General features: G+C 47.3%; 1 protein-coding gene across 1 annotated transcript; it reads right to left on the bottom strand.

Annotated features, from left to right (window-relative positions):
* Positions 1 to 72: 72 nt before the first annotated feature.
* Positions 73 to 9188, bottom strand: EMD (emerin). The gene is made up of 9 exons (XM_035141185.3): positions 9115 to 9188; positions 7445 to 7534; positions 6245 to 6337; positions 6073 to 6153; positions 5692 to 5775; positions 4983 to 5063; positions 2857 to 2960; positions 2680 to 2732; positions 73 to 721 (listed from the first exon to the last, which is right to left on the bottom strand). The coding sequence occupies exons 2-9, from the start codon at positions 7524 to 7526 to the stop codon at positions 466 to 468; spliced, it is 834 nt and encodes a 277-aa protein (XP_034997076.3). The 5' UTR covers positions 7527 to 7534; positions 9115 to 9188; the 3' UTR covers positions 73 to 465.
* Between the last annotated feature and the right edge of the window lie 4002 nt (positions 9189 to 13190).

Below are 13190 nucleotides of genomic sequence, written 5' to 3'. Positions count from 1 at the left end.
ATAAGAAGCAGCAGACAATGGAAAAGGTGAATTAGTGATGTTCACATAGAGATAAAAATGAAAGACACAATCTTTTAAAAAACAAAAACAAAACCCTTTGTGGGGTTTATTGGATATTTCATGTTTGCACACATTTTTAAAGAAAAAGCTATTGATAAGCTACATTTATCCCCTCATTTCTCTTTCCCGCTCATAGCCACCCATGCCCGATTAATAAAGCACAAGTTACAAAAATAGCAGATTAAAAATACTCCAGATTAAGCTATCTGAAGTTTGACTAGGGAGGTAGGGAGCTGCCATGATTTGGGGAGGTTGATAGGACACCTCCATCTTTCAGCCCCTCTATACTACGCTCCACTTGGGGGTTACAAACAAGAAGGCACTTAGTGACAGCCCTACAGAGATATCCCAGGCTCTTTTTGAGGAGACGGCCTAGGTGTACAATGTGCCCCCGTAGCTGAGGCCTCACTGCTGAAGATACTTCACAAAAGGGTTGTCGTCAGCACCGCCCTGAAGGAAAAAGTAGATGAAGGCCAAGAAGGCAGCCAGCAGCACAAAGAGGAAGAGCTGGGGCCACAGGGGCAGGTAACGTTTTGTCCCTTTGGCCCCTTCTGCTGCTTGGGCCTGGCGCTCGGGATGGATGGCACGGCGTGGCTCCACCCCCAGAGTGGACAAGCCAGGTGATTTCCGGTAGAAGATGCTTTGGTAGGAACTGCTGTCCCTGAAAAGGCAATTCCAGAGTAGAGAGAGATCATTCCTGCCCCCTTCCACTAGGGCCTAGTATGAGCCCCAACCACCCTGCATCCTGCATAAATTAAAGTCTCCCTCATACAGATTACCATGGTACCCGCTGCATACATCAACTTTCCAAAGGGCAATGGCCACCACCCCATGTCTGCCAATGACCCCTCTCTCTTCACATTTATAAGTGGCTGGCAATTCTAGCCACAAGTCTGGGTATGCCTCCTTTTTGCTCCTCCTACACATCTTCCCTTCCTTGTACCCAGCCAGAGGGAAAGCCTTCTATAGTGAATGCAAGAGGCCACCCCAGGGCTAGGATGAACTGGAAAACATTAGCAAGTGCTGTTCTTCCTAGGTAGTACCCTGCTGTAGGCCATTGACAAAACAGACAAGAGTGTTTCAGCAAACCGTTGTGCAATGACAGATTTCGGCAACTGCTAAAATCAAAACTTCCTTATCACTAATTAATATGAGGCACTATCCATGGGTTAAGTCTCAATGAAATTAAGAAGTGCTTCAGGGCACAGTAATGCTCCAGCTCCAGTTTGTTTCAGTGGAACTCATACAAGAGAAGACCCTGGTGAATTGTTCTGCAAAGGTCCTTCCTGCTAAGAACTGGTGTAGCACAGTGGCTCTATCACCTGAGCAATGAATCTAGATATCCCTCGTTCTAATCTCATATCTGGCACAAAGTAAGCCCTTTCCCCCTCTCCCTACTCATCCCCTGTGATATGGCCACAATCATTCTGGCTACCTTACAGAACACTTGTAAGGGCTACAGAAGATAAATATGTGCAAAGTGTTTTGAAACTCTGGAAAGCACCATACAGATGCTAAGCTTTTATTATCATTATATAACTAGTTCTCATTATATAACTAGTTAAACCACAGAACCTAGGGCTTGCCGATCAGAAGGTCGGCGGTTTGAATCCCCGTGACGGGGTGAGCTCCTGTTGCTTGGTCCCAGCTCCTGCCCACCTAGCAGTTCGAAAGCACATCAAAGTGCAAGTAGATAAAAGCCGCGCGGAAACCATACTGTGCCTGCCAGGGTGGGGGCGCTGGAGCAATCTCCGCCCCTCAGTGCCAGGGTGCCCGACCTGCTCGAGACTGCCCTGGCGGGAAGGTAAACGGTGTTTCCGTGCGCTACTCTGGTTCGCCAGAAGCAGCTTAGTCATGCTGTCCACATGACCTGGAAGCTGTATGCCGGCTCCCTCAGCCAGTAAAGCGAGATGTGCGCGCAAGCCCAGAGTCGGTCACAACTGGACCTAATGATCAGGGGTCCCTTTTCCTTTATAACTAGTTCTCAGTCGCTCCCGAAGACAGGATTAGAACCAATGCGTGGAAATGGAAAGCAAGCAGATTTTGGCATAAACATTAAGAGAAACTTCCTAATGGAAAGTGTTGCTTAACCATGGAATGGGCTACATCGAGAGCTGGTGGCCTTTCCTTCACTGGGGGTGGCCAGGGGCTAGATGGCCACCTGCCAGCGATGGCTATAGTTGCTTCTGGCATTGCAGATCCTGCACTGAATCCAGGATTAGGCTGAATGGCCTCCAAGATCCCTCCCAACTCTCATGCTGATGATGGCAATTACAGGGCTCAGGATCCACTGCCTGAGGTGGCAGGCTCACCTTTAGGCACTTGGTAGCACTACATTTAGCCAGTCCTGTGACCACCCCTAGTTTTATGTCTGGAGCCAATTTAGGTTCCAGAAACTCTTTAGGAGCCTGAGAATAAGCCTGAGCGCTAAACCTTTATGAAAACCATCTCCTGGCTAGAAGGTGGTGCCAGCCCCAGGAAGGGGGGGAAATATTGAGATTGAGCATCCATCCAGCATGGGTCATGTCTGCCTCAGGAAGGGGCCAAGCAACTCGCTCCACAGCCAGCTCTGTCAGGAATATTGTTTCCTGTAGATGCCTCTGCATTATCCCTGCTTACCTCACAGATGGGACATCCTTCTGGCTAGAATTGTAGGGATACGGCTCTGCAATCTGAAAAGATAGACAGGTGCCCATCAGCACAGGGCAGCTATGAAAGGACCCTTCCCTGGGTGAGTTGGGTGCAAGCCCAGCATGGGTAGCTTCCTTGTTCTTGCCACAGTGAGGAACAACCTACTGGTTGGCGGGCACTGGGTGCCCCTGGACGTGCCCCACTGGTCAACGATGACACGTAACTCTGGTAGGAAGATGTGGACGCCCCAGAAGAATTGGCATCAAAATCTGGGGAGGGGAAAACAAAGACAAAAAACAAAGCCATTAGATGGAATAAGCAAGAGTAGGGATGGGGAAGGGCTGGCCCAGGGGGTCTCCCCAGCCAATAATGCAACAGCATTTTTCCAGGGGGGTTGTGATAGCCACATCCCAGCTCTCCGAGTGCTGTACTACCTGGGGAAGGGAGACCTGGCCACAACAGAGAATGTACCCCCTCTGCTTGCACCCACCCTTCTCCCATTTGAGGTTCTTGTTGCCACCAGATAAGAGATTATTTGCCAGGCTGCCCCTTATCAAACATTCTCCATAAGTTCCCTTGGGTCTCTCTGTTGCATCCCTAGGAAGTGGAAGTTATCGCTAGGTATTTACATTAAGCTAAGACCACACGGGTTTATGAAAACAGATATAAATTTACTAAAATGGAGATATATTGAATTTAGAATGTGCAAAATATCACAAAGAAAGAAATGCAACACCCCCAAATTGGAGAAACTAAAAATATTCCCTTTGGAGCAAACCCAAACCCTCTATCCCTAACCTATTCAGACCCTAAAACTCACCAGGCTCTCAGGGGAATCCTTATTTATTAGTTGCAGCCTTTTCCCTTGCATTGCCTGTATCCCCAGCAATCCCGTTTCTTCTTATCATTCTGAGATCCCAAAGACGCCTTTGCTCCTTCCTACCAGGCTCAGCAAACTTTTGTATATCATGTGTGACCTCCCTGATTTGAAGACCCTCCTGGTTCCATCTGTTTTTAGAAGCTCCCCATTTTAATCACAGACCCTTCCCTTTACATGTTTCAGGAACTCTGGTATTTTCAAATCTCCAACCCTCAAATGAGCAATGTGCAGTTCATCACATCAGCAAAAGTATACATTCCCATATGATACACAGTCAGTTCAGGACAGTAAAGCTCAATTCCTTAACAGGTGTATCACAGCTAGAAAGGATTAACCCCCCCTATGTGCTGCAACCTCCCATTTGGTCAAACTCCATGCAGCAATTAGGCTTGGAGTAAGATCTTCAAGTGGAGGCCGGATTCAAGATTAATTGCTGCAATGAAGGTGGGGAATCTTCAAAGAGATTTCTGTGATCTTCATGGGAACTGCAGCTGGAAAGGATAGCGGCAGTCATCAAAAGGGTCACCCTGCTCCCTGCCAGCAATTAAAAAGCTTTTTAAAAAATCAAGCCTAATTGCTGGGGGAGTGGGAGAGTCTGTGTGTCAGGTGCTGGTTGCACCCATTTTGCATTGGCCTTAACCACCACTAGCAGGTGGTTAGGGAATGTGCCCTGCAGCCTGAAAAAGGTTCCCCCTTCCCAAGCTGGAGTGTAGTGCTAAGTATAGTATCAGCAGATGGACTGAGTTCAAGCCCACTAGATGAGTGTTTCCCAACCTTGTGCCTCCAGATGTTTTGGGACTACAACTCCCATCATCCCTAGCTAGCAAGACCAGTGGTCAGGAATGATGGGAATTGTAGTCCGAAAAAAGCTGGAGGCACAAGGTTAGGAAACACTGCACTAGATGATGTAGCCTTCTGGTCTTCAGCTGGTAGTCGGGTCACAATAACAGCAGCATTACCACCATATAAACACATGGTAAAAAAAAATTAAGAAATGAGTTCCCAAATGCAATGGGTAAAAGTGGATACTGGGTCTGAAAAAGTTGGAGACTACTGGTGTAGCCAACACTGCAGAAAGTGAGCCCTATAGCAGGAGCAAAGCCCCCTGCACAGCACTTCCCAAGTGCCCAGCAATTATTGGATGTTTGGGAAGTGCTGTGCAAGGGACTTGGGTTATCCCACTCCTCTCCCCACTGCCCATCTGTTTAGTCATCCAATGGCAAAATGCTGTTAAGTGACTGACAGCCGGGTTGTCCCACCCACTTGTCATGGTTGGCGTGTGGGAGGTGGGGGCAGATAAGGATCTGGCCTGACAGGGCAAAGAGGGTTTCCCATCCCTAGGCTTCAGCTCTGATTCTACATGGCCCCAAATCTTCACAGGCTGGTTTCTCTAGCTTCCATTCTTTCCTACCTTCAGTCGCATATGTGGAGCTTCCTTCATGGCGAGGCAAACGGTAATTTTCACTCAGGTAGGATCTGGTGGGACTGGGACCTAGGGAAGGACAGGGTGGGGGAAGATATTTAGCAAAACGGTTTTCCTCTCCTATTAGACTTCATGGTTTTGTTAAAAATGAGATTTCTAGGCCTTGTGGCTGTGGGGAAATGTTAATGGGGAGAGTGGAAGACAGGCAGCAATGTAGCTGAACAGAATAGGCCTCAGCACACTGCATATTTCTGCACTTACATTATATGGGTTGTAGGTTAATCTGTTTGAGATGCAGAATATTGATTTTGACAGGGCATGCCTCCCTTGTCATAGCTAACCCCGATACCAAGACTGTCGAAACACTGCAAAATCAAAACTGCTCACCTTAATTCACCAAAACTTAGTTGCACTTTGTCCCATCAACAAATCATTGGGACAAGAGATCCTAGACTAGGTTAAAGTTAATTTTCATAGGATTTCGCTTTGTTAAACCACTTTGAGGGGCTTTTTTACAATCAAGTAGTATATAAATTTTATGAAATGAAATAAATGACTAATCTTAGTCTACATATGAGCCCCTTGTTTTCAGAATGAGATACCGAAGCCAAGCTGAGAAAATATAAACCTTATCAATTTTGATGACTGTATTTTCAGAAAGCAAGACTTGAATGTGGAGAACAGTGGAGGCCCCTACCTTCATTTATATACTCAGAATAGTATTCCTTGGTTCTTGGAGAGTCATAGTTTTCTGTTACATAAGTCCTTGTAGAGCCAAGAGCTGGGAGGGACAAAGTGAATTGGAGAGAGTTTGGTTTGGTGGCAGCAGTTGTCCTTTGCTCCCCAAAAGTACTAGAAAACTGACAACACGCCCAGGCTATGCTGCCCTGCCCTGCCCTCCTCTTAGAGATGCTCCTCTTAGTGATGATATTCCAACCGGACAAAGCTACCCTTGTTGCCCCCCATCTCTCTCCTAGATTGATGCTCTAATGGTCCCTTAATTATCAGTTATATTCGTTCCTGCAAACCGGCTTTCTGTTTTACTGGGACTTCAGGAGTTATTTCTAAATAGACTCACCTTCTCGCCCATAGTTGAGGTTTGGCCTGCTCTGAGGACTCACAAAGGTCTCTCGGATGTAGCTTTCGCTGGTAGCTGGCTCTACATGTGTAAAAACACATGGGAAAGAGGGGCATTAAGACAAGTGTTTGACAGGGGTACCTGTCTCTGTTTCCCCCCCAATTATTCTCACCTGTGGACAGTGATCCTTTTCCAGGTGAAGGACGCTTTGTCCGCTCAGTCTCGTATTCATACACTTTCTTTTCATAAAGTTTCCGGGTTGATCCTGAAGGATAGAATCCAAGCTGGAGGTTAACTCCTAGATGACAAAAGTTTCCTGCTCCCACATTTGTTCTTTGTGGCTGCTTTTCTCAGTCCCCTTCAAAGTACGGGCTGGTGATTCTTAATTTTTAAAAGGAGGACATGGTGAATTCTCCCCATCGTATGCTCCATTCCTTCAAACACCTCTCTCTCAAACCTAGCCATACTCAGAATTAAGAGCTGGACAGGATGATGTGTGACAGGAAGGGTCCATCTTCCCTTATACACCATTCCCTTCTGCTATGTAGAAGGCGGGCTTTTGGGTGGCCACAGTGTTATTTTTCTAGAAAAAAAAGGTGTTGGAACCTTGTTCTCTTATAATGGCAATGGCGCCCAACTGAGAGGTGACACCACTGAGGTCTGGTAAGTTCCAGCTGAAAAAAAGCCCTGGGTTGCCTGATCCAAAAGAAGACTGGGCTACTGCATCTTTACAAATTCAGTGTACAAGAGGGAATTTCTGTACGTAAAGTTCATCATGCAAGTCACACCTTCTGAAAACCCTTCCCCTTGTTGGCATCTATCTCGAGAGAGAATGGAGTGTGCCTAAAAGGGGGGTGGGGTGAAGACAATTGGTGTGTTAGCAGCAAACCTGGGGTGCAAACCTGCCCAGTCCAAAGGAAAGCAGAACACTATGCTTGGCTGCAGGAGTTGCCGGAAGGAGGCATACAAGGTGCAATCCAATCATTTTAGGGACTCTACTCCAGACTGGTTTAGGATTTACTCTTTAGCCTTTTCCTCTCCTGAAGATATCCCGCAAGGCAGCGGAGGTTTAGGATCAGATTTCCTTCTCCTAGATGGGCTACTTTCCCAGATGGACCAGCCCCAGCATCTGTCCCTCATGTCCCACAACAGCACATGCAGAATCTACCTTCTTGACCATCGGACCCCCTATTGGTCTTGTCCACTCAATCCAATTCTCTTTTACATCTGTCCACTCTAACAGATTCCCCTCTTTACACTTTAAATATACGCTCACTGTAGGCCTGGCTTACTGAGTTTTCCCTTTCTAAGCTCCAATTGCAAATCTATTTCATTCCCCTGAGAGAGACAGGTGCAGTGCTAGAGGCCATACCAACAAGAGGCCCATGTGGGATGCTGTATTTCTTCAAACGGGCAATAAGCTCTTTATCCGTCAAACCTTCATACTTCTCCATGGTGCTACCTAGAAAACACAGAATGGGGTTGGGGGAGCATGAAGGGAGACAGTTACATAGAGTACTCCTCATGCCATGATTTTAAGAATGAATATATATATATATATATATATATCCTGAAAAATCTCACAGACTACACCAGCAATTAAAACAATTGACATTGAAACAAAATGCAAGCTGGTAACAAATGAGATTGTGACAGGTTCCACACAAATAACCATTTCATAAGTGGGGGTGATTTCACCATAGTGAAGTGGGCAAAACAAAGTCAGGCACTCACAAAACCAACTATATAAGAATGAACTAAGGCAGGGAAACAAAAATAGTCTGCAATCTAAGCACAGTTCATAGAGAATTAACTTCCATGGAACTCGATGGGACTTAACTTATTAGTAAACAATGAAAAATTAAGTGCTTTTTTTTTCTCCAAGAGAGGTGAGAAAGGCCCCAAAAGGCAGCATTGCCTGAGCTCTTAACACTTACAAGTGATTGATTGCTAATGGGTTGAGCAGGGCAGGGCAATGTGATTTAGATCAAACGCAATTTATTGACCTTGCAAATAAACATAGTTGCCAAAGTCTATAGAAAGGGCATGTAATTTCCCAACTACCAGTACTCACCAGGTGAGTACGCCTTTTACGTGATTTTAAACTTTTGGTACTGAATAAGGTACAATATGAATGATCTCCTCTTTTAAAAAATGGGAGCATTTGAAAGTGGGGAAGATAACACAAGAGAATATTTGCCTTATCAATCCAGAATACATAAATTGGAAGCAGCATGAGCTACATGCGGGCAAAACCCTTAACTCCTCCCGATTGCACATGTTCGCCCTGTACTGAAAGGCGCCACGGAATGGGGGAAGCAGTTCAGCAGGAAGAGCAGACGAAGAAAGAGGCAGGAGGCGGGCAGGTGCCAGGTGTTTCTCAAGAATGGCAGCAAGGCAAAGCTGGGGCCTGGGAACTTGGCTATCATTCGCTCCGGGGAAAGAGGCCGGGGGGGGGGCTCCAGTCCCGAGCAGTGCTCGGAGCATCCCTTAGCAGGAACGCGAAGGCCGAGGGAGGAGCGTCAAGCGACCGCGGCCAAGTTTCCCAAAGTCAAGGCCGCGGGGCCGCGGCGGGCAAACCAACGGCGACGCCCCGCTCCGTAGCAAGGAGCCCTCGGAGCGGGGAAAGAGCGCAGCTCCCGCCGCGGCACACGTGCTCCATCCCGGGCGGCCCGGCTTGCCCGAAGGGGCGGCGAGCGACCTTGGCCTTGGCGCTGCCAGTCCTTCACCCCTGGACTCTCTCGCGCTCCCTCCGACGGGCCCCGGCTGCTCTGGCCCCCGGCCGCAGCTCGCTCTCGGCGTCCCTCGCTCTCCGCGCTTCGCTCGCAGCGCTCCCGCCTGGTGACAGGCAGCGGGGGAGCGAGCCTCCTCGGGAGAAAGGCCTCGCCTGCCCGCCCGGGCAGCCGCGGAATCCGGCTACGGAAGGCCGAAGGGCGCTTGGCGGGTGGGGAGCGGCGAGGTAGGAACCCGCCGGAGTTAAAACGGCGCTGGGAGGTCAGCGGCAGAAAGCGACGAAGGAGAAGCGGGGGAGCCGCGCCCTACCTGCTGCTGCTGCTGCTACTACGAGCGCGCTGGGCTGGGCACCATCGCCAACTGACTCAGGCGGGATCTCGCCTGGACGCGGCCCCGCCTCGTCGTCCTGCTCCTCGGACCCCGCCCGACTCCGGGGCGGGCCTCCGTAAGCGCCCTTTCACTTCGGCTGCTTTCCAGCCTTCCTTATGGGCTCCGCGAGTTCGCGCAGCAGCCCTGAGCTGAGCTGTCGGCCAAACAATGGGGAGGCAAGCAGGCCGGCCCGCCAGAAAGGAGACGCCCGCCGCCTCCCGGCCCTCGACGCCCGCCGCGGCGCGCCCTTTCCTCAGGAGCTGAACCCGCCTAAGTAGGACAGGCAGGAAGCCCGAGCTTGTATGCAATGGAGCGCACGAAGCCGGACGTCCCGGCCGGGGATCTTGAAGTGGGGAGAGGAGGCTGCTGGAGAGTCTCTCCTTGCCTTGGCAAAGGCGGGCAGCAGCGCCTGGCAAACAGCGGGCAAGCTGGACTCGGGCCTGATTCACTGCAGCGCAGTTTGGAGGAGAAGGGGTCTGGCAACGAAAATCCACCTCTTTATTTTATAGCTATTAAAATTTTATATTTAATTCTCGGTTTCTTCCCTTGCCAGACAAACCTAGAAATATGTTTTTGCCATTCTTGAAGCTTCTTCTTGTTCTGCCTACTATTGGAGCAGTTTGAAATAAAAATAGCATTTTAGACAAAATATTCATTTCTAGAACCAAAATTCTGCCCATTAGAGAGAGTTTCATTCTTCCCCATAACTCAATATTTTTTCTTATACTGTATCTTTCTATGTCTTTACATAATTATCTTGAAATATATTGGAGTTTTTCGCTGTTATCTATATTTCCAGATACTTCACCTTTTTCTCAGTTGTCAGTCCACTGTCAGTCCAATCTTTTTTTTCTTTTGCCTGTGCATCCATATTTTTCACTAGAACCTTAGTTTTAGTTGTTTTAAGACCTGCAACTTCTCCATATTTCCTTATTTCCTCTTAGGTACACTTGTCAATGGTTCTTCTACAGAAAACACCACATGCAAAGGCTTTTATCTTATAATTCTGTTGGCCCACCCATATCCCCATTATGTCAGAATTATTTATCCTCTGCACCAAAACCTCTTAGGGGGCAGGCTAGATTACCAAATAGGCAGAGTAGGCACTGGCCTTTGGGCCCCACACTTTTTCGGGGTCCCGCGACAATGGATCAAAACAATATTTTGATCTTGAAAGAAAACAACAATCAAGCTTTCTTAGTTCAATGTTATTCCAGCGTGCGCACGAGGCCGGCCCCTCCCGCCCAGATTTTGACTGCCAAGTGGCCTCCACAGGGTTTAATCCAGCACTGCCCTGTGAATGGCCCAGTATACCTGAAGGAGAATCTCCACCCCAATTGTTCAGCTCTACCCCCACCCACTGAGGTCCAGCTCCAAGGGCCTTCTGGTGGTTCCCTCCCTGCAAGAAGTGAGGTTACAGGGAACCAGGCAGAGGGCCTTCTCGGTGATGGCACCTGCCCTGTGGCATGCCCTCCCATCAGATGTCAAAGAAATGAACAACTATCTGACGTTTAGAAGACATCTGAAGGCAGAGGCGTAGGAAGCGGCTGCGGTGGGTGCAGAATGCCATGGGTGTTTCATGAGCCCAATTTTTTAAAAACGAAAACCCTCATATTTTTGTCATTTTGTCACCCCCTCAGTGATGACACCCAGGGTGGCCTGCACCCCCCCCACCGCACCCCCTCCTCTGCCACTGGCTCTTCTTGTATTCTAGGTAAGCTCTGTAAGAGTAGGGGCATATCCACACTGGTGCTTGTTTTTTGCACTTGTACTCACACAGCACCTCAGCTTCCTGAATTCCACATCAACAGTAGGCTGCAAACTAGTGAAATTAAGTAAAAAAACAAAAACATTAATAATAAATTCCCATGGGGAAAACAGGTTTTAAGTGCTCACAATGTTAAGTAAATAAACCAGAAAATAACACTTGCAACTGTAAGTATAATGTATTTCCTTCTTTTAATAATTTCAGTTTGGGGGCTGATAAGAAATTTTATGCATTGGGCCACCTGGCCTTGCTATGCCACTGGGGACAGAGGGATCTTTTTCCATTTATGACGGTAGTGTCCCAAGGGTCACAATTTGGGGACACCATTTATTTATTATAGATTGGACGACAGTACTGTATAGAGAAATATGTAATATACAGTGGAACCTCGGTTTATGAACACCTCGGTTTACGAATTTTCAGTTTATGAACGCCGCGGACCCATCTGGAACGGATTAATTCACTTTCCATTACTTTCAATGGGAAAGTCTGCTTCAGTTTATGAACGCTTCAGTTTATGAACAGACTTCCGGAACCAATTACACCCATGCTTTGGGTTAAGTACGCTTCAGGTTGAGTACTCCGCGGACCCGTCTGGAACGGATTAATCGACTTTCCATTACTTTCAATGGGAAAGTTCGCTTCAGTTTATGAACGCTTCAGTTTAAGTACTCCGTGGACCATCTGGAACAGATTAATCCACTTTCCATTACTTTCAGTGGGAAAGTTCGCTTCAGTTTATGAACAGACTTCCGGAACCAATTGTGTTCATAAACCGAGGTACCACTGTACTGAAATGTTCTGTCCTCATATCTCCACCGCTCTCTTCGTTAAACCTATGGAAAGGTGCATGTCAAACTATTGGTCAAGAGAACTTTTGACGGATGCTGGCTGCAGGCTGCATAGAAAGGGAAAACGTTACAGAATTTGCAAATATCGCTACAGTACCAAAATATGTGGACTATTGCAGGAAAAAAGTGACACATAAGTTGCAACTCTCCAAGGGTGTGGATAACGCGTTCTATGGCACATGGTGGGATTTTATTATTAATACTTTGAATACAGACTTCATTGTCTGCACCATTATGTGAAATTTGGCTATATCGAAGGACTTCTGTACTCTAAATGTTAAATTCAGTTGGAGTCGTGAGTCTTGTTCTGCTACTACAGTGGTACCTCGGGTTACAGACGCTTCAGGTTACAGACTCCGCTAACCCAGAAATTGCACCTCGGGTTAAGAACTTTGCTTCAAGATGAGAACAGAAATCGTGCTCTGGCGGCGCGGCGGCAGCAGGAGGCCCCATTAGCTAAAGTGGTGGTGCAGGTTAATAACAGTTTCAGGTTAAGAATGGACCTCTGGAACGAATTAAGTTCTTAACCCGAGGTACCACTGTATACAGTTACTATACTGTATACATTTCTGTTTCCCAAGGAAAGGAGTTTTGCAACCCATTTTCTGAGAACCTTGTCAACACTTTCGTTTCTATTCTTCTGGGATACTTTTTGTTTCTGTTTCCCAGAGCTTCCTGGAGGGCAGCTTAGTCATGGGGAGGGACTGAAAATAAGCTAAAAGAAAATAAAGAGAAAAGGATCTAAAGCTGAGCTCTATGTAGCTGAGGAAGTGGAACCCTTTGGCAGTTTCTGATCACAAATATGCACCACCATTCGTTTGTTCATACATTATCTTTGTATTTCTAGGGTTTCCAAATCTTTAAATGTTAGCAGCAGCAGTAGCATTCAGCAGAGCTGCCTGATTATTCAGGAAGGCTCCTTTCCATAAAATGTTGTCCGGCAGCTACTGGTCTCAGAGATCACACTAAACCTCTTCTTGACTAGCTGCATGTGCATGTGCACAGGCATACACACAAAAACACAATTACATTTAGGACACCCATAGTTCTGTATGTGTGGACACCCATAGCACACTTATTGGAATTGATTCCTGGATGATTGCTCATGCGAAGAGTTTCTGAGTTTTATCCAAGTTTAATGACTAAAGAAAGAGGGAAGGGAAGAATCTTGTGTGTGGTGTAGAAGCAAATGTGGCATTTCATAGAATCATAGAATTGTAGAGTTGTGAAGGACCTCCGAGCATAATCTAATCCAGGGTCCCCAACCTTAAATGTGTATAAAGACAATTATGAAAAAGTATAAAGGGTAAAGGGACCCCTGACCATTAGGTCCAGTTGTGACCGACTCTGGGGTTGCGGCGCTCATCTCGCTTTATTGGCTGAGGGAGCCGGCGTAC

The sequence above is a fragment of the Zootoca vivipara genome, chromosome 15 (assembly GCF_965207765.1).
Source record: "Zootoca vivipara chromosome 15, rZooViv2.hap1.1, whole genome shotgun sequence".
NCBI classification, from domain to species: Eukaryota; Metazoa; Chordata; class Lepidosauria; order Squamata; family Lacertidae; genus Zootoca; species Zootoca vivipara.
This window is presented reverse-complemented; position numbering and strand designations above follow the sequence as displayed.

Excerpts from the sequence above, each read along its gene's own strand:
- EMD (XM_035141185.3), bottom strand. The coding sequence starts at position 7,526 with ATGGAGAAGTATGAAGGTTTGACGGATAAAGAGCTTATTGCCCGTTTG. Across the intron at positions 6,338-7,444 it reads CCCACATGGGCCTCTTGTTG|GATCAACCCGGAAACTTTAT; the intron begins GTATGGCCTCTA and ends TCTATCCTTCAG. Across the intron at positions 722-2,679 it reads AAGGATGTCCCATCTGTGAG|GGACAGCAGTTCCTACCAAA; the intron begins GTAAGCAGGGAT and ends TTGCCTTTTCAG.